The 24895-nt window shown below is 39.7% G+C and overlaps 2 protein-coding genes across 4 annotated transcripts in view; one reads left to right on the top strand and one right to left on the bottom strand.

Annotated features, from left to right (window-relative positions):
* Positions 1 to 350: 350 nt before the first annotated feature.
* Positions 351 to 4384, top strand: BHLHE22 (basic helix-loop-helix family member e22). The gene has a single exon (XM_003831394.7). The coding sequence runs from the start codon at positions 1547 to 1549 to the stop codon at positions 2684 to 2686; it is 1140 nt and encodes a 379-aa protein (XP_003831442.6). The 5' UTR covers positions 351 to 1546; the 3' UTR covers positions 2687 to 4384.
* Positions 4385 to 11634: 7250 nt separating this feature from the next.
* CYP7B1 (cytochrome P450 family 7 subfamily B member 1) overlaps positions 11635 to 24895 on the bottom strand; it is a 207487-nt gene continuing 194226 nt past the window's right edge. Inside the window, exons 6-7 of one of the 3 annotated variants that reach the window (XM_055116599.2) lie at positions 17553 to 17704; positions 11635 to 12974 (exon numbers count right to left, since the gene is read on the bottom strand). In XM_055116599.2, the coding sequence (XP_054972574.1) occupies positions 12833 to 12974; positions 17553 to 17704 (294 nt within the window). In that variant the 3' untranslated portion in view covers positions 11635 to 12832. Of the gene's footprint in view, positions 17705 to 17747; positions 24872 to 24895 lie in introns of those variants that run through there. The other 2 variants (XM_003831378.6, XM_034966160.3) reach the window with 2 other exon arrangements.

Genomic DNA, 24895 nt, shown 5'->3' on the forward strand with positions numbered 1-24895 from the left:
GACCGAACTCAGGAGTGAGAGGACCGCGTGTACCAGTGCCCATCCGGAGAGGAGCACTTGTTTTTACATTCTCCCTTCCGGAACCCTCCAAGAACAACCGAGGCTGATCCAGATGTCCTTAAATGGCTTCCGGGTAAATAAATATGCATAAATGCCTCACTTCGTGTGGGAGCGGATTTGACTCCTGGTGAAGTTGACTCTTTTGAAGCAATCAGATTTTCATCTTAAGGAAAGTTTGAGAAACCGGTTTGTTTGTTTGTTTGTTTCCTGTTTAGGAAATTGTGTACTTCACAATTACCATCACTGTAACAGTTATTTGGAGACCACTGCAAAATCACTCCCACCCCACCTTAAAAAAAAATGGGCTGCATGATCACTTGCTCTTCATTTTGCTTTTTTCTTTCTTTTTTTCCAATCTGGGTAGGAAATGGGCAGTGGCGGGTGTGGAAATGAGGCAGAGTGTTCGGGGGGACGACTGCTTTGCTCTCTGACCAGCTGAAAACCTAGAGTGAATTTCGGGCAAGCCAGCTGGGACACCACCTTCTCTCGGAAAGTCCCATCCCCAAATCCAGACCAGTCATCCTACGAACAGGGGTGGAGTATAATTCTCGCCCGGAAGGGTAATTTAGCACAAGCTGAGAAAGCAGTGGCGAGGGAAGGGCAGTGGGGGGTGGGGTGCGGTGGGTGGGGGCGTCTGCTTTCCACAGGACTCCCAGGCTTCGCCGCCGATCTACAATTTGCTGAAGGAGCAAAGAACATCCTCGGCTCTAAGTAGGGCTTTTAGTGTGCTCATTGATGAGTGAAAGTCGCCACACATGTCAAGCTAAAGGCAGTTGTTGGGTTACTAACAGGACCCAGCGCCTTGCAAACATATGCGCTAAGCTGTGTATACAGATGGCAGGCAGAATAATGGAGCAGGCGCCTTTTATAAAGCTCTAGCTGCTGCCTGTCTTCAGACCTGGGAAATGAAACTATTCAGACTTGCGGCCAGATAGCGCCTGCGATTGTTTGTTACCGTTTTAATCCTATTAATTAAAACGTTAACCTGATTGGGTAGAAAGCGCTGTCCCAACAGGCGAGTCTTCTTCATAATAACCTACTCAGAGATAATGATGTAAAAGACTCCCCCGTCTGTGGCGGCGGCTGGTTGATGGGTCCGGAAATCTCTTGAAGGTGAATCCAAGCAAGATAAACGGTGCGGAGAGGAGGCGCGGGGCTGGGCTCAGAGCGGCGGCGGCGGCGGCGGCGGCTCCACTCCCTCCGCGCCCACCCTCCCACCATGCGGGGCCGCGGCCCATGGTGAGCCCCAGCAGCCAGCACCATCGGCTGGAGACGAAGAAGAAGAAGAAGAGGAGGCGGCGAGCGCGGGGGAAGGCGAAAAAGAAAAAGAAAGAAGGGGAGAGGGCTCCCGGCAGCACCAGGACCGACGCGCGCACCAGCTCCGGAGCCCAGCTCGCGCGCGTCTGTGGGGCCGCCTGACTCCGGGGCCGAGGCGGCGGCGGCGGCAGCGGGCGCGGCGGCCCGGGCTGCGCGCCGGCGCGGGACCATGGAGCGCGGGATGCACCTTGGTGCAGCGGCCGCCGGCGAGGACGACCTCTTCCTGCACAAGAGCCTGAGCGCCTCCACCGCCAAGCGCTTGGAAGCGGCTTTCCGCTCCACGCCCCCGGGCATGGACCTGTCCCTGGCGCCGCCGCCTCGGGAACGCCCGGCGTCCTCCTCCTCGTCGCCCCTGGGCTGCTTCGAGCCGGCTGACCCCGAGGGGGCAGGGCTGCTGTTGCCGCCGCCTGGAGGAGGAGGCGGCGGCGGCGGCGCGGGAAGTGGCGGCGGCGGCGGCGGGGTGGGTGTCCCCGGGCTGCTAGTAGGTTCAGCCGGCGTTGGGGGCGACCCTAGCCTAAGCAGCCTGCCGGCCGGGGCCGCCCTTTGCCTCAAGTACGGCGAAAGCGCGAGCCGGGGCTCGGTGGCCGAGAGCAGCGGCGGCGAGCAGAGCCCCGACGACGACAGCGACGGTCGCTGCGAGCTCGTGCTGCGGGCCGGAGTAGCCGACCCGCGGGCCTCCCCGGGAGCGGGAGGTGGTGGCGCGAAGGCAGCCGAGGGCTGCTCCAATGCCCACCTCCACGGCGGCGCCAGCGTCCCCCCGGGGGGCCTGGGCGGCGGCGGCGGCGGGGGTAGCAGCAGCGGTAGCAGTGGCGGCGGTGGCGGTAGCGGCAGCGGCAGCGGCGGCAGCAGCAGCAGCAGCAGCAGCAAGAAATCCAAAGAGCAAAAGGCGCTGCGGCTTAACATCAATGCCCGAGAGCGCCGGCGGATGCACGACCTGAACGACGCGCTGGACGAGCTGCGCGCGGTGATCCCCTACGCGCACAGCCCCTCGGTGCGAAAGCTCTCCAAGATCGCCACGCTGCTGCTCGCCAAGAACTACATCCTCATGCAGGCGCAGGCCCTGGAGGAGATGCGGCGCCTAGTCGCCTACCTCAACCAGGGCCAGGCCATCTCGGCTGCCTCCCTGCCCAGCTCGGCGGCTGCAGCGGCAGCAGCTGCTGCCCTGCACCCGGCGCTCGGCGCCTACGAGCAGGCAGCCGGCTACCCGTTCAGCGCCGGACTGCCCCCGGCTGCCTCCTGCCCGGAGAAGTGCGCCCTGTTTAACAGCGTCTCCTCCAGCCTCTGCAAACAGTGCACGGAGAAGCCTTAAACACACCCCCGAAAAACACAAGACCGACCCAAAATCTAGAGGAAAGCGAAAAGCTGCTCCCCACCCCCTTTATTTTGGTCCTCTCGTAGTTGTGAAACACTTGCAGAGCAAACAAAGCAGACGCAAGAACTGAGGAGAAGTATCAGAGACAAACGGGACTTTTAGCCTTGACATCCCCAGAATCTCGGTCTTTGGGGTGGGGAGGGAGGGAGGAGGGAGGTGGAGTTGGGATGGAGTATGGATGTCTTTTTTTTTCTCAGAAAAGTGGCAACTTTGGTGGCAGCCTAGACCGCGAGGAAGTGGAATCTTCCTTAAAGGTGAAAAATAAGTTGAGAAGTAGTGCTTGGTTATTAAGCCTGGAGAGTGTTTGAATGGCAAAATACTAATCCTACTAATAATTGTGGATTTGGCTAGTGCTGAGGGGGAGAGGAGGAGTTAGGGGTTGGGTAGCATGAGAGATGGAATATTCATTCAGACAAATCAGAAAGGGCACTTGAAAATAAATTTTGATTCTGAGCCAGGAGAAAAACTTGAAATGTTGACTTAAGTGAGGGGGAAATAAAACCCAGAGAGAGAGAGAGAGAGCGAGAGAGAGAGACATGTTACTATGAAAGACTTGTATTTTTTATTGTCTCTGAACTTTAATCCTGTGAAAATGCTCAAAGTTTTGGCGAGAGTGATATAAAAAAACTGACTGTGGCTGAAAGAATTGCATTTAAAAATATTTATGTGCACCTTGTTACTTTCTACTCTGCAATGATGTATTAACAATTCATGGTATTTATTTGTTATTCTTCAATGACCCTTCCACATCAACAGTATTTATCATGTGTTAAAGTCATGGGTCTTATGTGCAGATTTTTTTAATGCCTCTAAAATTGTTTTATAGATTACTTATACTGTGTGCCAAGTGTTTAAAGGTTTATTTGCCAACAAGTATGAAGAGAAATATTGATGTATCTGAGCTGCTTAGGTTTATGAAAGGTCACCTGGATATTTTCAGTTGCATCATCCCTGTATTTAAATTGAGCTTTAATAAATTGCTTCAGTCCAAAAATTACAGGAAAGGTGTATTCTTAATTGATGAATGAATTGATCTCTTTTTTGAAAGGGGACTCCTTTACATTCCAAAAGGGAAAAACATCACAGCAATAGTTGCTATACGTAAGAACATGCTAAGCAAATATTTTTCCAGGCTGTGCTGTGCATTTTTAAAAGGTCTAATTTAATTGCTTTTAATATATATGTACATATATGTTATTTTAACTGTGGAGAATTATTTAAGTTAAAAGACTGGTTTGATTTGCCTATGGTGTGAAATCCTTTGTTATTTTTCTAAAAAAATAAAATTTAAAAAGAAAGAAAACTAAGGAAGAACAAGAAGCTATTTACCCAAAGTGAGCTTTCAGTTTTAGTTTTGCATGGCTGTTTGACTGCCTTTCCGCCCTATGAAAATCAAGAAAATCTTTTTTAAAAATGGAGTCCTGCTATTTTCCACTCCTTGCAGATAATACAAATTCAGTTTGTCAGGTTGGATGGTGAGTTGGGAGCTGTGATGGATCTGTTGGCGGGTTTTGGATGTGTAAAGAATGATATATATATTAAATAGGTCAATCAGACTATGACAGCTATGTACGACCATTTGTATGTGTATCTATGTCAGAAAGAATCTTTATTAAAATATTTTGATCAAACATTTTATTATGCTGTGCTTTGTGGAAGAAGCAATCACCTCTCTTCTGTGTTACTCTTTGCTTGAAAGGTAACAAAAAAGAAAGGAGTTTCAGAGAAGGTGGAACTAAAGTTTTTGCAGGGATGCACAATTAGAAGTAGCCCTAATTTACTTGTTTACTTGTTACAAGGAGGAGAGATGAATGGGGTCAGTGGTGAAACCCAGAAGAGATTCCAAGTTTCTGGCTACTGGCATGAACTTTGAAGGCCACATTCTCCCTGGAAATCTTTTTCCACTTGTATGGCATTGTTAACCATGCCAGGGCCCGTCAAAGAGAGTAAAGTTTCTTAAGAGTTTGTCATCAAAATTTCTACCTCCAAATGCGTGAAGGGCAAGGAAAAAAAATGGACTCGGATTCTCTGAGCGCTGATTTCACTGTGGCTTTCTACTTTTTTGTGATAAAAAGGATTAACTTGAATCATATAAGCATACACAATGCCCATAGAGATGATCAGAACTTTACTAGTGTTGCTTGATGATGAGATTTTTAGGTTCCATGTTTGGATTGATTTAGGCTTTGATTCTGTTAAAGAATGACTGTCGAGACTTGTATTTTGACCTTTATATTGCCCTCAAATATAGAAGGTGTGATTTTTTACTGTGGCACAGGTTGCAGAGATAGTAGTGGTGGTGGTGCAGAAGTTAGATGTTTCCTCTGTACCCAGTATGCTAAATGCATTTTTTTCTATACAGCCTCTGCTCATAAAGATATCCCTAAATGCCATCAAACTTAGTGGGGGGTGAGGAAGGATATTTTCTGCTCCACTTGCCATCAAAAAAGATTAATCAGAACTTGTAACTTTTCAGAAAACATAACAGCAAAGGGCCTTGAAGCTGGAGCCCTCCCAGACTGGGAGTGAGGGCAGAAGGAGGGAGGAGACCAGGGCAGCCCCCAGGCAGGAGCCGACCCGTCTCTCAGCATTTACCAGACAAAGCCTGGGTGCGTCTAATTATGATTATTAAAACAATTTCCATGACGATGTCTAATATTATGTTAATTTGAAAACAACTGTGTATGAAAACTGTCGACTATAATACCTAAATTCATTTAATGAAACACATCGTTAAGGCAATTAAACCTCCTGGATGTGATTAAGAAACATAATTACGACACTGTTCTGCGCTATAATTGGGTGTCTTTAATCAAGGGGTAAAGTGATCAGCAACACAGCCATTAGTTTGTATTGTTCTGGCCCTGCTGTCCATCATTCTGATTAGGAATTAACCACAGCCACCACCAGTCAGATTTTTTTTTTCCTTTTGCATATTAACATTGTAGGGGACACATTTGCTGCAAGATTTAATGCTTAATATTTCTCATTATTAGAAGGCCTTCTTGAAATACTTCCTTTGCAACCTTTGTACTGTTCAACTATTATTAAAAATTGTACAGAAGAACACATCTTGAACTTTAGGGAAAAAATAAAGAAATGAGAATCCTCCTCTCTTTAACCACTCAGCTTTCAATCTTAGTTCTGAAGGAGACTTGGATGGGGGTGGGGATAGGAAGATATTGAGAATAAGTTCAAATGTCACATGAATAGGCATAATTATTTAATGTATTAGGCTTATTAACATTTGTTTTCATTTTGATAATTTTAGACAAATCAACCCTCTTTCCAAACCTAGGAATTGGCCAGCCTGTGGTTTTAGCAATTAAAATGGGACATCTGAAAGAAACAGGAGAGGAGTTTTCTGTGGTTTACTTAGGTGATCCTCCCTGCCCTAACTCCAACCTTTCTAAAGGGTTTTCAGCAGCAGCTTTAAGAAAAGGAAGCCAGTGATTGGAGGGACAACACTTTCCACTCCTGATAAAGCCCTAGAGCTACTTTCTTTCTGGGGTCTGAGCCCTGAGTTTTGGCCTAGTCTGAAGAGTTAGCCCACATACCATTGACCCCAGCTGTCTGTCCAGCATGGAGCGCACAGGTCGGAAATGGGGGACTGAGCACCAGGGGAATCAGTGTGGTCTTGCAAAAGTCTCCTTGGGTTAGAGCAGACAGCCTGGTTCCTAAGACTGCAGCATGTGCCAGAGTGCAAGGGTATCTTGGCCACCCCTGAGCTTGCTCTGGCATCCACCACGCCTTGGGGTGCTTCTCTCAGGCACACCCATCCCGCCAGTCCGATCTCTCTGCTGGTGTTCCTTACAGAGCTGAGAGTGGACAGATGAGGCCAAGCAAAAACTGAGTCCCACTGGCTTTTTATTCTCACTTAGGGTCCCGTCGCCAGCTTGACAATGGGGACCAACAGAAGGGTTAGCTTTGCGTGTACGACTGCAGGACCAGCAAATGATCATCTTCGATAGAGCTCTCTAGTTACCCCTGCTTCTCCCTCCCTATGGTATGTGTTTGTGTGTGTGTGTGTGTGTGTGTGTGTGTGTGTGTGTGTGTGCTTGTGTGCGCGCGCGCGCGCGCACCCGCACGCGGTCTGCAATGCCCTCACCAGTCCCCGCAGCTGGGCAACCCCTCCAAGACCGTGTGTTACGCTTAAATTCCTCTCCCTCCTATCGTACCCACCATTCATCCTTACAGCAGGGAGGCCGAGACTCACAGAATTCCCTTCTCCACCAACTCGCACTCTTGGTCTAGCACGCGGAAACCGAACCTTTCTACGCGGCCCGACCTTGCGATTGCTCCAGCATGAGTGGCATTGACTTTTCCAATGTAATGACTTATGAAAGATATAATCATGTGTTAAATTGAATCCTCCGTTTAACTGTTAATGGTGTGCTCTGGGCACATTTACGTATTAGATGCTATGGTAACTAATTACCACTAGAAAAAAGGATAATACACTTCCCAGACTTTGAAAAATAATCATGAGTTCACTTCCCGGCTCGCAGCACATCGTGGCGGCCCTGCCGGGAGGAGCGATGAAACGAGTGGAAACCCGAAAGTGTGCTCATGGAATGCAGGAGGTAATGAATCCTGGTCAGGTGAGACTACTTAGTCAAACCTTTAATGAAAACGTGATTCAGATGGAAAGGAGGAGGGGGAGGGAACAACTACACAAAGGTGCCTTTAAACAAAATTAAATTGCAAAACCTGACTATCAGAAACATGAATAGGTTTTCTTTCAGTTAAAATGCAGGTAAGACTAAATTATCCACGTGCCAAGCAACTTTACATCAATTAACATTTTTTTGTTGTGTGGGCAAAGTAAATGAGCCCGGCTCCTGCGCTCTCTGTATTGGCATATACAACTTGAAAGTCTCTGGATTTGCCAAGCCAATGAGCTGCAGGTTTATTTAAATTCGGCCTTTTAAATCAAACTTTAGACACAGTAGATGGAAGGAGGGAAAGAGAAGGAAAAACAAGGAGTCAGTAACTTCAGTTTAACAGTAAAAACAACTCTTACGGTGAGAGTCTTTTTTGCCCGGCAAATCTCTGGCTCTTCTGATCGACTGGTGTTTAGAACCAAGGTTCCAGTAAACAGGGCTGGGTAGGATAACGAGGAGAGTGTTTGTGCTGGGACCTGGCAGGACTGGAGGAGGAAAGGAGCCGCCTTCCAGCAGGTCCAGCAGCCCTAGGTTGCAAACACACCAAATGACGTCCACGCAGCACTCGCGCCCACCGCGCTGTTTTTGCTTGCGCAGTGCTCCCGAAGGGATTCGGGATCCGCATCCGGAGGGATTCGGGATCCGCATCCGAAGAGCACCCCTTCTCTCAGGACTTCCCCTGGGACCGACGTTTCCAGTCACCCCTGCGGGCGCAATTGTCCTTCAACCGCCAAGCTCCTTGGGACAAAAAGAGAACTTCAGGGGCTCTGCCTCAAACTGTCCTTCGAGGGTGGCTCGAGGATCGGGTTGTCCCCTGTATGGCAGCAGGCATGTGGGTTCACACGCAGCTGCCAGGCTTGTAAGAGGCACCCCGCAGCCGCACCAAACCCGAAGCATCCGTGAAAGCGCCCCGGTTTTAAACCCCAAAGAGCTGCTCGCTTCCTCACGCAGCAGGGAAACTCTGCTCGCTTTCCCTGAGGTTAGATTTGTGTTAAATTCTACTAATTTTTCTAAATTACTCGTCTTAACAAATCCAGGAGACTGTTTCTTAACTATTGCAAAATTATCAAGTATACTAGAATGTGTGTGTGAATTTTCCTTCTTTCTCTTCTCCACTTTTCTCTAATTTAGGCAGTACAGAAGTACAGATTTGAGAGCTCTGAAAGAGAAATGAATGGGTTGGGAAGGTTAGACTGCAGAGGAAAAGAGGATTTGGCAGTTATCAATCCTCACCATCCCCAACCCCACTACATATATGATGGACAAGGCTCACAAGTCACCACCATGCTTGGATGGGGAGTTGGCTTTAATTATGCACAATGTGTTATTCTCCTTCTCAGCTTGGGAAAGAGTTAATTCTTTCCCAAAGACCATAGTTGCCCTTGTCTCCTCAACCTGATTCAGAGATGCAATAAAATATGAAGCAAATTTATGGTCTGTTTCAAGCATTTTATTGCTGTATTTTTAAATTCATATATGCACATATAAGAACTATGATCTGTGAATAATTTGAAATGCTATAGAAGAATGATACATTTTAGATAAAACATAACCATATCTTTATATAAATTGTCTGAGATTAAAATAAAAAAGAAAAATAGATTTCTAATGTGGACCAAACCGAAAAACTAATGACAGCCATAAACTGCTAACCACCCATAAATTAACATCTTCATCAAATGCTAAAATGGTATCACTGGTTATATAAAGCAATTACTATTTCTCCTTATAAGTTTTAGAATAAAGTTCAGAGATATTTAAAGGATCCGTTATTTACATATGTTTCTCAATCTTAAAGATTTCATTTTTTTATTAGGAGGATGGTTGCATCTCAAATCTCCTGTTAACAGAGGTGTTTAGAGATGAGAATTTAAATTTAAACATAAAAATGTTTCATGGCCTAACCTCATTTTATACATTTATCCTGCTCTGGCAATTACTGAAGAACTTGGTGTAAGGATTTCTCTGTTACATATCCTTACCCACTTTTTGAAAAGAGATAAACAATCTCTGCTTATGAGAGAGACTCAGTTTTTGTACCTAACTAGTCAAAATAATAAATCATGCATTGTCCAATCAAGTAAGTACAGCTACCTTTGCCATGTGCAGTCCATTTCTGCAGTAGTACTATGGTCAAAATTCAGATGCCAGGCTGACTGAGTCGCTGCTCTCCATCTAAGATTTTGATGAAAGGAAATGATTTTCCTAAGCAGGCCTCCACAGAAATGTGAAGAGTTGGGAAAGAAGAAAGGATATCTATCTATTAAATGCCTGATGTATCGGGAAGCAGGGTCAGTTAATACCTGCGTCTAAATAACTTACTTTAATTTCCTTTGGAGAAGCATCAGGCATACATCTCTTTAAAGTGTAGATTTCTTAAGAGAGTGAACTTAAGTAAAATCTGTAATTATTCAACAAAGTAAGCTCCTTTAAAAGTTTACAAAATTATGGTTTATGAAAGCAAAACAATTATTTGGCCTATGGAAGATGTGGGTAGCTCACACACTCAAACTATCCCTGCTCCTCTGTTGGATTTACAGCATGTTGTCCCGTGGAGTAGTTGATGTGGACGATTATCCTCAAAGATCAAGAATTAACTAAGATCTTGAACTGGTTAAGTTCTAGGACCACTCCTTAATTTAATTTTCTGCAAGCATTGTTTAGTCCAAGTACCTCCTCCTTAAAAAATAAAAACTGTTTGTAACTTTTCTTTAAGTCTAAACTTAGTTCAAAATAAAAAGTTTTTTTTAAATGTGTAATTGCTCAGTATGAAGGAAGTACTACCACATGTATAGTTTTTACTTATAAAACATTCAATGATTACAAATACTTTTAACGGTATTCCATTTGACGTAGAAAACAAATACATTTATAAAACTTTAAATAAACTCATTAGTCCTTAGAATTATGGAATTGAAGTAATTTCATTCAAACCTTAATTTTAATATAAAAAACAAAAGCATTTATTAAAAAGTTTGGTATCTATCAGGCAATAATGACACAGATTTTTTGGTAACTACGATGGCTAGTTCTTAGAAATAAAAGTTATGTGTAGTAAATATTCTCTTGCACACAAATAAGAATCTCCAACTAATATGTTTCATATTTAGAAATGTTTAAATTTGACTCAATGATGAATCATTAGATAGTAATACCTTTACCTGTTATTTCCATTCCTCTAGTTTCTCCTGTGAGCACAGTTTGCTGTAAGGGAAGTAAAATACTTCATGATTGTATCTCTGAACATTTACTTTTTGTGTAGTCTGTGATACATCATGTCTCTCCTTATAAAAGTAATCAACAGTAAATAATTAACAATAAACAATTAACAGTAAACAGTATCAAGCACTTTAAAAAAAAAAAAAACAGCACAGCCATTGGGCATTTTTTTATCCTGAAAAGAAAATACACATTATTATTCACATGATCATTGCTAATTCTGGAAGGTTCTGCAAATCTAGAATACAGTTGAAAACAAAAGATAATTATTTCACAGTTTACCTATTTAGTGACATAATTTATCCCAGTTGGTAAATAAACAATACTGAGCTGACTAGTTCAAATGAACAGAACACCTTCTAGCCAACTTCTCACGGAGTCTCAGGCCAGTCCCTGTAAAATGTTAGTGACTCACACCAGTGTCTCTGAGAAAAGCCCAGTGTCCCAGGAAAATACTGTACGTAGGGTTACTAAAAACCCACATTTCATTTTTATCACCACCATTCTGTAGTATATGCTTTATTTACAATTTATTTTAGTTTTATGAACAAATAGAATACTGTCCAAATATTACCCAGCTTTATTCATTATCTGTGGTAAAGAGAAGAGATCTGCTGAAGACAAAGATTACATCTGCTGAAAACTCTCTCCCATTTATTGTGCTTATACTTCTGTCCACACTAATAGTGATTATTAAGAATTGTAACCTAGCAAGGTCAGCCTGCCTAGAATAAACATTTTAAAACTTAGTGATTTTTTTTGAGTTTGTTATTTTACAAATAAATAATAAGTTAAAATATATTGAAACATACTCTGAAATAGTTAATATACTTTCAGGAGAGCATCAGATGATAAGAATATATGTGTACGGGGGCAAGAAATGGAGATGAGGAGATATTCAGAGAGCAAAATTATTTTCCAAATAATTTTCTTTTGTAATCAAATCTTCTGTTATCCAACATATTCCTAGTAGGACAATAAAGAGACATAATCAGTCATCTGTGCTTTAAAAGTTAATTTATTAAATTTTTGTTGTACATAAAAGAACATTAAGTATTAGACTTGCAAAGCACTTGCATTTCTTATCTGACATCTTTTAAGACAATTTGATTCATTGTAAATCCACATATATGTCATTTTAAAATCAAAGATAATATTAAACAAATAATTTCAGAAAATTGTTTTAATAATATACAGCACTCCTCTTTCTAAAAATATTTTAAAACATAAGTATTGACAAATTATAACCTATTTTAAATTGTGTAGTTTTTCATGTATTAAATTTATTTTACTCTAGCAAGTAGTATAAACAAAATAAACATTTAAGCCAAAAAGTTCAAACATCAATGATCACTGATTTAGATAAACAAATGAAGTAGAGTAATAATTACTTTAGATAAATACTAAAGAGTTTTATGTGATCATTCATTATAATTTAAAATAGTGCTACAGAGAATGTCATCTTGGCTTGCTAACTTTTTCTTAATTCAATATGTTAATATGAGTATCTAATTATGCAATACAAGTAAATAATAGTTTGCAAGATTGGCAAATTTAATAGGTTAAAAAGTGCACATTCTAAGGGCATGTAATTCCTGTTCACATAATTATTTCCATTCTTTTATACTAGGATCAAACACTAGATAAATGTTGTGCTTTGGTCTTTGAACAGTTTTAAACTTCTACTGTTAAGTTAGAAGTCGCTTGCAGAAAATTACCCAAATTATTTTTATGATAAAATAAGCATTAAAAATGTAGATTTTCAGTATGGAAGCTCCTTTGCCTTAGACTTGTGACCCAAAACTTAATTATAAAATGGAGATGAAGTAAGGAAGTATGCCAGGAAAGCCAAAACAAGGCAGATAAAAGTTTTCTTCTAGGTTGCTTATAAGCATGCCTGATTTAGTGATAGGTAGCTTTTTCTTAACCACTTCAGGGCTTTAGTTTCTGCTAACTGAGTGTTTCATTACTGTTGGTCATTGATATAAAACAATATTTTGGGTATTAATTATTTATTTCTTTTAATTCAAAACTTAGGTGAAGCTATAAAAATGAAAAGATGGGGGCAGGCGCGGTGGCTCATGTCTGTAACCCCAGCACTTAGGGAGTCCGAGGCGGGTGGATCACCTGAGGTCTGGAGTTCGAGACCAGCCTGATCAACATGGTGAAACCTTGTCTCTACTAAAAATACAAAAGTCGGTCAGGCATAGTGGTGGGTGCCTGTAGTCCCAGCTACTCGGAGGGCTGAGACAAGGGAATTGCTTGAACCCAGGAAGTGGAGGTTGCAGTGAGGTGAGATCACGCCACTGGACTCCAGCCTGGGCGACAGAGCAAGACTCCATCTAAAAAAAAAAAAAAAAAAAAGGATGGGATTTTACAATATATAATACAGTTTTTAAAAATTCTAAGCCTCAATGACTATATTTGGTTTTAATTACTTTATCATATTATCAAAATACCTGTTGTATATATTTTTATTGTGTATAATTATACATAGTGATTTCTCATTACAGACCATTACTTTGGAATGACTGATGGAAGGCTAGTTAGAACTAGTGATAAATCAGAATTTTAAAATAGTTTTAAAGAGATGAATTTATCACTTACAACTGCATTTATAATAAATTAGTTGCCTACGTATTGTTTTCCCTAACAAATAGTATGTTCTTGAAGGGGAAGGGCAATCCAGTGTCTAGCATCAATCATATCTAGAACAGAGAAAATGCTCAATAAATGTTTGGTTGAATAAATGAATAATGAATTAACAAATGACTATAAAAAATGATTCCCTTGAACAATACACAAGAGCAATTTTTTAAAGGCACAACATTGTTGAAGTATCTTCATTAAACTTTGCATTGGTATATTGCATTATACCATAAATCCATACACGTTACTGTGTTTAATCGTTACAATGAACTCTGATGTCAAAGGGCCTTATTATTTTATTTTTCAAATGAGGACGCTGAAGCTCTGAGAGGGAAATTGTTTAATAATAAGCCAGTTATGTCACAGCCAGAATCTGCATCTTTTAACTGATTTGTCCAGGACATGTTTTTCTATTTGTAAATACTATTTAGTTACTGGATTTCAGACTGTCACAAGATTCTCAATGTTTTGTTTTGGTTCTACTATTCATTCCTTTTATGTCATCTTTTCTCAACCATTTCATTTATTCTTACTTTCCATTTCTAAATTCCTGTACACATTTCCAGTTATAAAATAAGCAGAAATTGGAATGGAATAATTTCCTGTGTTCTCTGTGCCTTAACATCACAAAAGTGTACCACTAAGTTGAATTTAAAACTATGGAACTTCCACTTTAGGCAACATGGCGAACTAGACGTCCAAGTACGAAAAGGACAGAGTATGCTTTGTGGTGGACTAAAGGCTAGGGCCCAGGGTGTGTGTGTGTGTGTGTGTGTGTGTGTAATCCAAGGCCTTTGCATAAAGCCAAGAACTTGCAGAAACAACATACTCAGTAGGTGAACTAGAAAGAAACTGTGCTCCACAGAGCAAAACTGTCAGTATATTTGCCTATCTCAGTCTTAACTCCAGGTAAAAATAAACAAAAAAATGAACCCCCAAATGTGTCCCCTGTCTATTCCTAATAAAATGGTTGCATTCTACCTGATTTAGGGCTAGAAACCACAATACCTATGTAGCGTTCCCTCCCCACTCCCAGATAATCAAGCTGAAATTTTAAGGTGATCTGAGTTTGGTAGTAGTATCAGCAGTCTGACAAATGCGAATACAAATTCTCTCTTGAGGAATGAACTTTAAATCTAGGTCTAAAGATTTTTCAGAGATAAAAATCCAAGGAACATGGGCTCAGTAAACAAGCCATTCCTGGTAACAGTGACAGCAAAACACATAAACTACAGAATTAGATCCACAAAACACCAATGATTTGGAAATATCAGATACAGAATCTAAAATGTTTGCTTCATACAGTTGAAGAAATGAAAAAGGATGTTGAGTTTATAACAAAGGTACAAGATATTATAAAAAATAACCAGCATATATGAAGAACAAAAGGGAATCGTAAAACTGAAAAATGTAATGATTGAACTTAGCAAACTCAGTGGAATGGAAAACCTGAAGGTTAACAAGCTGGAGACTGACACTCTGACTCAAAATCAACCTTGGAGACCCTACAGAATGGAGAGGATTGGATGGATCTGAGGATGGGACATAACAAATTTAGAACATCTTAGGAAGAATTAAAGTTATCATGGACTAAATGTGTGTATGTTGGGGGTGGGTGGTGGGGCTTGGGGACAAGGCTTTTAGCGGCCCTGGGCTGAGATGGTTAGGCACAGTAGTGTGAGGATAGGTGATGGAAAAGCTTTTAAGTTCTGCTTTGGCCTCTGTCCCACAATAACTGTCCCACTGACAGTGTCCATCACTGGGTAACTAGATCATTAAAACATAATGTGTGCACATTATGGATTGCTGTGCAGCAGTTAGAAGCAATAGATTAAATATAGTAGTATACTATGTATATACTACAGAAATATGAATATATTCTTTAAAATCACAGAGCTTCATAAGAAAATTAGGAAGACTATAACTTACAGAAAATTGGTACTCAAGATAATATATGTTACATGAAAACATACACATACCAAGACATGCATCAAACACATTAGAATATTTGCCTATGATATTAGGAAGGGGTATGAAAGTGGGTATTAGGGACAAAACAGAATAAGTAAATAAAGCCAGAGGGACCTTATTAGAACCAATTATAATTGTGTATCATGAACTAAAGAGTATAAGGAGAATGATCACTCAACTCGATGAACCTGGAGTTAAAACAAAAAGAAGGAAAAAACAAACTCAGTGGATGAGTTGGAGAGATTAGATATACTGTTCAAAGAAGAAACTGGAAGAGACATCTAAAGAAATTACGTGGAGTGTAAGTTAGAGATACAAAGTGTGGTGAGAAAAGATCAAAGGATGTATGTAGAGTGAGAGGATCTAATGTAGAGTGTGAGAACAGTAATATTCACAGAGAGAATGGCTGAGAAGATTCCATACTTGATGGGAGACACCTGTGCTCAGACTCAAGAAGCAGCAGAACGTGCAAGCATGAGAAACAGAAACTAAGAACATCAAAGACAAAGAGGACACGTTAAAGTAGTCAGAGAGAAGAGACAGACTACCTATTGAGTAATTAAACTCACTAATGGCTATCCGCCCAATAACAACAATGGATGCCTTAAGAACGGGCAATATCTTCAAAGTGCTGTGAGGAAATAACTGTCAATCTAGATTTGTGCATCCAGCAAAACCATCTTTCAAGAAGGAGAGTAAAGATAAAGACACCCTAAATCAAGCAAAAATAGAATTTGCACCAGCAGACCTTCACTGAAGGAACATTCAGAACATGTACTTCAGGAAGGATAAAATAAATGCTAGACTGTCTTATTTACTTATTAAGAATGTAAATATTTTGTAATGTTATTTTTAAAGTCAGTTTCCTTTTCCCAAAACAGTAGCAAATTTCTGAAATATTAGAAGTTCCAATTAACGAAGCATGAATTAACTGGACTTTATTACCTGCCTTGCCTGCTTATATATTGCATCATCATTTATATCAGATGCCAATCATGTGGTACTCTGATATTAGAATCTTTGAATCACTGGGCTTGGTGGTACATGCCTGTAGTCCAGGTTCCCAAGGGACCAAGGCGGGAGGATCACTTGAGGTCAGGATTTGAGACCAGCCTGGGCAACACAGCCAGATACTCTCTCAATTGAAAAAAAATCTTTGAATTATTGACACAATGCTGCATGTGTCATATGAAATTACACTGCATTACATGATGTTGTAATTCAAAATAGAACACATGAACTCCAAATCCAAAAGGTGAGACATCAAAACCAAACACTATATCTAGCTTCTCAGTTTATATATATGAAAGCATTTAGGAAAGGGTTAATTGCAATATTTGCATAACCTGTATAGTTTATACTAAAGCCAAATGATATAATCAATGCTGTAATTATTTCAACATTTGCTCCCATAATAAACCTAATACTAATGTCTAGGGCAATTTCTGAATATATAATAGGTTCTGTGTTTTCTTATACATTAAATCTTATCAGTATCTAACTTGAACATGAAAGGTCTTATGTAACCAGAAATTTTGTTCTATTGAGCCATAGTATACAAAGTAATAAGAAACATTTATGCATGATTAAATATTGAAGTGAAGTTGAAGCATTTAATCTACTGCGAAACTCATTTAATGCACACATACCCTGGAAATATAGGTATTATTGATATTATACTTGAAGGGAACATTTTCATCCAGTGTAACTCATGGAAATTCAATTTCCTTCTTCTGTGAGAATTTGGAATTTGTTAGACTGTGTCCATTTCCAGCACAATTTTCTAGTAGTTCAAAGTGTAATTTTACATATTAGAGAACAATTTCAGTGATTTAAATTCCACAGTGCCCAATCTATTGGTGTGAAGGTACATTTATTATAACAGGTGAAAATCACAACAAGGAGAAACTAAAAACAACAACAACAACCCTGTTTTGAGCCTACCCTTAAGTTGATTTTGATGTCCATTTTCCTGCCACCATCCTGTTTTATATTATGATGGGCTTTGTGACTAAGGACAAACTGGACTGATATCAGATCAAATAGAAATTAGCGCTTTTTAAACAAATAAATCAATTACATTTGCAGAAATTAAAAAGAAATAGATGAGCTTAGGATGTTTAGGGTAATTTTGATAGATTTATTTTCTTTCCTTTTAGCTTCTCTAAGATTTCACTTTGTATCTAAATAAAACATCAGAATCTGGATACTGAATACCAAACAACAAGCGGCTGTAGTTTAGTCCTATGGGCTTATCATCAATTATTTCTAAATCAAAATAAGTTAAAAGTATAACCAACAATTGTTTTATTTCCATAAGTGCAAAAAATCGGCCTGGACATTTGCTGGTTCCAGTTCCAAACGGCATTAGGTAACACTTCAGCTTTTTCCCTCTTTTGAAAAAGGTGGTTTTCTTCTTACCATCTTCTATAAAACGATCATATCTAAACTCCTGTAAGGAAGAATAGTGTTAAGATTAACATTTTACATGAAATAGTTTGAGTTCAAGTCCACAAAGTTGCTAGCTCTCTCTGCCTGTCTTAAAAAGCTCCTTTTAATCAGGTGAACACCAGAAAAACTTGGCTGAGTGCAAATTAAGCATGAACTTTCAAAAAACTCAAATATTACTAGGAAATTACTTCTCCCATATCAAAGTGAAATCTGAAAAGCTGTATGACTTTTTTTCTCCACTTGTATTTTTCTCCTAAGCTGAGCTTCCCAAGTACAGTGGCAATATCACTATTTTTGCTCCCTAAGGTGGGTCCTGACATATGGGCACTTGATTATACCAATGTTAGGTAGAAGGCAAGGGCTCTGGTGAGACTGCCATTGTTACCCGGGTCTGATGAATCCTAACTAGCCACAGGAGCTGCCTAACTGTGGATTCCTAATTCGAGTTTCTCTTATCCCTTCCCCACCAGCTACTGATAGATGAGAACTATGAGTTTAGGATCCGGTGCTGATGTTTGGATTAAACAAATATAAAATCGTAAGATTCAGATAAAGCACTAGAGAGGAACTAAGCCCCAAAATTAATCTTCTTTGTTTTTTGATGTTGTAGTTAATTTCTTCTATGAAAGTTCTATTAAAATCAGCTCTCTTTGAGTTTACTCTAGGGTGGCAGGTGTTTCTGATATGTTTTCATAAATAAGTTATATTCGTTTGTTACAGGAAATCATGGGACTGCTTTACCTAGAGTGTTGGGCCTGCCGTCTTAATTTTGCCTTGCTGCCAAAGGGTTATGGTTCAACTCTCACTTGAATTTCTTAGAGGGGACTGAGTGACCTTATTTTAGCCTATGGTGAATTAAGCCATTGATTAAATTAATGTCCGTGGCTTGCATGGAAACGACCAAGTATTTCCTGTAGTTGGTGCTCATTAACATTAGACCTGCTCGCACACAACTTTGATATGAACTACATGAAGACGAATGCAAAAAAGTAGGTCAGATCCAAAGCATTTCAGGTTAAGGTGAAAACCTTGCAATATGTGGATAGATTCTGAATTCATCACAAATGATTTACTTTTCTCACTCAAAGCCAGTGTTGTTAATGACAGTGAACCATTTCCTTTAAAAGTATTAGCTTTGTCCTCATTTATGTAGAATACTTATTTTGATAAGTATTTGAGCTTAGAAAAATTCTCAGTAGTTCCCATTTCCTTCCAACTTGCAAGTGGATGCAATGATAATGGCAAAATTTATCTGCATTTTTATAACTGCTCAATTCCTGATAGTGAATATTTGAGCCCTTTAAAACACGTATTTTACCATAGTTTTGGGATGTATCCAAACAGTATTTAATCAATGCTGAATGAACAAGGACACCCTTTGTTGACATACAGGGTCACTGGAGATAGAGTTACTAAATGTAACACTCTCCTGGGGAACTTCTTCCATTCCTGGGGCTCAGGCCTGCTTGCCTGAGCTTAGTCCTGCTGCTTCCTCCTTCACGCTGACCAATCTGAGGAGACTGGCCCTCTATCTACCTAACCCAAATCAGTTTAAGTGAGCTTTGCTACGGTATGATTTATTAGGAAGCCTCTCACTGTAGCCCCACTAGTTAAGCCAGCAAACGCAAAATGAAAACTTAGCTTGGATTATGACTTTTTAGTGTCTTGATATCATAAATAAGCCAGAAATCACCATGGTTTTCTGGTTCCTCTTTGTGAAAATGAATGTGCTAAACTCCGAAAGGCCCACGGCAAACACGTGATGCAGGAGTGCTCCTTACCCATGACCTTCAGCTAGTGTTCATATTCAGTTCCCTCAAATTTCTACTCAACGAGCAACACCATCCCTCTAGTTTCCAGGATGTTCTATTCAATTTTCTCATAGTAAACATCTTAGAAATTCCTATTCGGTTGTTTATTTTATGAAACTAAAATGGAAATGGCCACTGTCTTTAGCTCTGTGACCAACACCAAGTTCAAAGGGTGCAGGAGCATAAATATATTTTTAGTTAAAATTTATTTGCAATTTGCCCTATTGCCTAGGCATGGAAAACCTAAGCAGGAACCAATGTTAAGAAGGGCCTGTGTCAGCTGCTAGGGGTACAGTTTTGTTTTAGCTGAAAAAGGAAGGGGTATAATAATCTCACCACTGAGATTGTGGGGTCACAGTGACACAGAACAAAGGTACAGGAAGCTCAAGATGTATCCATTCATTTGGAAAAACTTAAACTTGGAATTCATCAAACTGGTTGAAATTCTTTTTCTTTTTCTTTTTTTGGAGACGGAGTCTCGCTCTGTCGCCCAGGTTGGAGTGCAGTGGCGCGATCTCGGCTCACTGCAAGCTCTGCCTCCTGGGTTCACGCCATTCTCCTGCCTCAGCCTCCCAAGTAGCTGGGACTACAGGCACTCACCACCACGCCCGGCTAATTTTTTGTATTATTAGTAGAGACGGGGTTTCACCGCGTTAACCAGGATGGTCTTGATCTCCTGACCTCGTGATCCGCCGGCCTCGGCCTCCCAAAGTGCTGGGGTTACAGGTGTGAGCCACTGTGTCTGGCCGCTGATTGAAATTCTTTACAGTGACCATAATAAGCATGTTGCTTCACAATTAAAGAGAGTCAATTAAATAGATGAGAATAGAAAAATCACAAGAGAAGGTATAAGACATGGAAGTTCCTCATTGTTCCTCTAATGATTGTTGCAGTTGACTCCCCAACATTGTTCTTCTGAATAAAATTTGTCTAGGCACTAATCTTGGTAATTACATTGTTCTGATCTCTGACTGGTTTGGTAAAGAATTGTGAAACAATCTGGTGAGTGCTACAAGGGAAAAATCTATGGGGACATCTAGGAGAAGTCCCCTTTCTGTGAAGAAAATAAAACAAAAAGAAATGGTTGATTACCTTTCCTCCTCTGGACCTCATCATGTGTGACTATGATGTCTGGAACTGCTATCAGGCTAAAGACAGAGCTAACCTACAGGAGATGGCAGAGCCAAGAAATCCCAGGAGTTTGGAGCTATCACATTTTCTTATTTATCTCTGCATGTTTAAAGCCTTCAACACAATGCTATTCCCATAGTAGAGGTTCCATATATGTTTGTTGAATTAATGAATAAATACATGAGAAAAAAGTATATTTTAAAAACCATTTTCAAGCTTTTGAAGAAAACATAGATATTGAATGAGTAAATAAATATGTAGAGTATGATGAGTCGATGAATATTCAGTGTTTACAAATAGTAGGAAATTGTATAATATTGAAGCACTAGAAATCAAGTTTGGATAGAGGACACAATTTTCTGGATAGAGAAAAGATTTTGGTATTCGTGACAAAGGAAGATTGCATAACACCCTAATTTGTGTTCTCCAAATACTATGTTTAGTTCAGTTCAACAGATTTTTTTGGAGCACTTCCTGTATGTAAAGCATTGAAGTTACAAGGCATAAAACATGGTCTTGCTGAAGTAGGTGACACACAATAGGATCATGTCTTGAATCCACTCAATTCATAATTTTGGGTATGGGAATATAAATTAGACAAATATAAATTAGACAAAAGATATGACTTTCTCATAATAAAAAAAGTCAGTGTTTTGAATGCATGGCTAAGGGGCTACACTGTTGCCCCTTAGCAAGATGGCAGAGTACAGAAGTCCCTTTTTATCTTCATGACTTGGGTTCAAATTGGTAGTGTGCTGCAGACAGTTTGACCAGCTTGTCAGAGTGTGCACATCTCTTAGTGACTCTGTGTTTAGGGTCTTCACATTAGTAATATGAAATTGGCCAAAGGGGTAGTTTATACTACGAAAATTGACAAACACTACAAATCAGGGCTCAGAGCCCTGGTTTACCAGCACACTGCTAGTTCCAATATGGTAGGTATGAAGTGTCAATTTGTTGGTACAGCAGAAAACTTTTCTCAATAGGAAGCACCTCACTATGAGAAATCAGCTATGTGACAGGGCTGAGTCCCTATACTGCAAGTTTGTAGGGGAAGGGGCCTTTTTATTTCTTTGTCACTCACTATGCCCATCAAAGTGATTTCTGGATAGTAATTAATTGATATATGTTTGTTTCCTTTAAGTCTACTAGTGGCACAATCTCTATTCCATTTTGCAATACAGATAAAAAATTATTGAGAGTACTTCTTTATCTGTCATGTCATTCTAAGAACAGTGGCAATAATCAAAATAATAATTGGTACCACAATTCTTTTAGTGATTTAGAATTTTTTCAAGGGCTTTCAAATTTATTAATCATTTTATTATCTCAACAACTATAAGAAGTAGATAGGGCAGAATTGCATTAGGTTAAACAAACAAGATCTTTCATCTTCAGAGCTTTTGGGGGATATTCCAAAGGCTTTGGAATTACATTGTTATTTCACCGTTGTTTCTTTACCTACATGGTTATATAATGCATTGCCATCTTAAATGTCTGACTTTTTTCCCTATAAACCCCACAATGTCACCAGGTCTCCCTTTATCCCTCAGCACCTCTGGACCTAGGAAAGCCAACGAACAGATTTAGATTTGATCTTCTCTATGGAGCTTCTCTATAGCTCCAGTTCTGTATCTTGCATTGTGGCAGAAAAGAAATCATCACTATTTACTACTGAGCCACCTGAATGGCTAATATTACAATAAGTTAAGCAACCAATATTCAGGGAAATAATAATTCTTAATATAGAGGTTACATGTTGGTAGCTTATAGGCTCAATTAAGTTCCCAAACACCTTTTATTTATTATTGTAAGATATCGTGTTTTAAATTTCATTTTTCCAAATATTTAAAAATTCAAACCTTCACTCAAAAGTCTATTTTTTCAGGTTATTTTTTAAATGAAAAATCAAGATGACTTCACCAAACTAGGTCTAAATGCTTGCAAGAGCTGAGGGCTAGTTCAGAAGTAGCCAGTGGTCCTATTTAGATGTCTCCTAGCATCTCCTTTTGCCATAGTTCTTAACACTCCTAATAGTATTGCTATATTTATACACAAATCACTTCTTTATTTGATCTATTTAGGCCCAGTACATATGTTAATGTGCAATATCTGTCCTGATTTAAAATTATAACTGAAGCATATTTTCACTCTCAGTACATTTATCTATCCAAGCATCCCCTTATTTATTCAACTTATGTGTAGTGTACAGCTTCCTGTGTGCTAGGCACTGAGAATGCAGAGATGGGAATGACATAGTCCTTCCTCTTCTGGAGCTTACAGCATATGGGAGCAAGGACAAGTAAATAAATAATTGCAAAATACTGTGTGTTATGCCCCCCCACAAAGGTAAACACAGGCCACAGTGTGAGCAATGGCAAATTCTCTGAGGAATGAGGTGGAAATCAGGCACACTGTCAACAAAGAGGTGATTAGGTGATTCCTGTGGAGTAGTTTGGTGCCTGCTGGGTGCACAAATAAGGAGGGGCATTCCAGGAATAGGGAGATGCAGATCCAACAGCTCTCAAGTATGTTGGAAGACCATGGCCTGTCTTTGAAATGCCAAATTTTAGAGTCTTTTGGAGGTTGGAAATTCTGAAACCATGCCTTGTTGGGCTGGGAGAATCTATGTTCTGCTGAGGCTCTTGTCTCTCTGTCTTCCAAGAATAACTATCCCTGTAGCTGCCTTCCTTATATTTTTGGCCTAACACCTATTGCCTGTTATCAACATCTGAGGCTTGGTCTTCTCATTCAAGGTATGTTGGATACAAAAGGCAGGTAGTAATGAATGTGTCTCTGATGAGCTCCTGAACCATGTTCTCAGCAACAAATGGCTCACGGTAGACTTTTCTAGAACAATCTCCTTTTCTTTACTGTCAATATATGGTGGCTTGGGATGGACATCTCTTTTAAGAGCATCTATAGCATCTACTTATTGCCATATGAAGTTGTTAAGAATCAAAGGAATAATTGATATGTCTGCGAGTGGTAGTCACTCAGAAAATGTTTATACAATGAATGATAAAACCTTCCCAAATTCTATAAAACTGGTTCTGAGCTATATCATTTTTTTTTCTGTGCCAGGTATTATCAGCATTCTCCAGCTAATTTCAAGGAAACAATGGCGTGACAATAAATTAGTTAATTTTAACATTAGTCAGGCATAATTGGCTAATGTTAAATCTAGTAAATAATAGAGAGTGTTCATCAACTCAAGTTAAAGCTACCCTAATGATGCTAAATCAGTATTCACAATATTGCAATTTTGTTCTGCCACAGATTTTGTATAAGGCAAGCCCTTCTGATTACTATTTGATTTATTATGTAAAGTTTGGGCATTGCTATTGAGTATTCCAAAAGAAAACATTATAAATTAGCACACTTTTGATTTTTAACTTTGAGTTTTAAGTTCCTAAAAGTCTAAATCAAGGTATTTTTCATCATGAGGGTAAGAAATAGGAGGAGTCCAAAGCACAGTGATATAAAGACAGTGGTAATCTGGTAAACATTTATTGTTTCTTGATAACACTAATGTTGATTTTATCATCATGATATGAATAGTAAACTTAATGACTAGTGGAATAATCACATAATGAAAATAGTAAGTTGAAATTAAATAAATGCAGAATTGTAGATAAAAATAAAAATTAAAAATATTTTCCAGATCTTGGATATTGGCTATTCATTTGCCCTGTTTATTGAATATAATTTTGTTCTTTGATACTTATAAATGTGGAGATAAAGCCTGTTGTTTGCAGAATGTTCCTTCACTTGCTAATACTCTACAACCTATTTGTTATTGTCATTCATACAATGTCCCTCCTTTTGAAACACACAGAAACTGTATGTACACTCCCCCCACACTTAAGTCATTCACCTTTGCTGCTGAAATAAATGCAAATTTTCTAATTGTATTTGAATCTGCTCTCTTCTTGTTAATTTTCAAAATTCAACAATATCGTAATCCAGCCTGGATGCAAAACATCTATCTTAGCAACTAGATTTAGAGGTGGTCCAGCTATGAACTGCTAAAAAAGAGCAGCAAAGTTTCCCTTTGAAAAAAGGCATTTTACACACAAAAACTACCGCAGCAACATTACTTCCTGAGAAACACAGGCAGAATAGGACTGCATTCAATTTGCATGCAGGTGGTGAATCTCTGAAGTGGTATTAAGGGATGAACCAGGGTGGATTAATTTCCAGTCTTTGATATTCATTAACTCCAGCTTCAGAAAAAAACACAAGGAGAT

Source organism: Pan paniscus, chromosome 7 (genome assembly GCF_029289425.2).
Source record: "Pan paniscus chromosome 7, NHGRI_mPanPan1-v2.0_pri, whole genome shotgun sequence".
Lineage (NCBI taxonomy): Eukaryota > Metazoa > Chordata > Mammalia > Primates > Hominidae > Pan > Pan paniscus.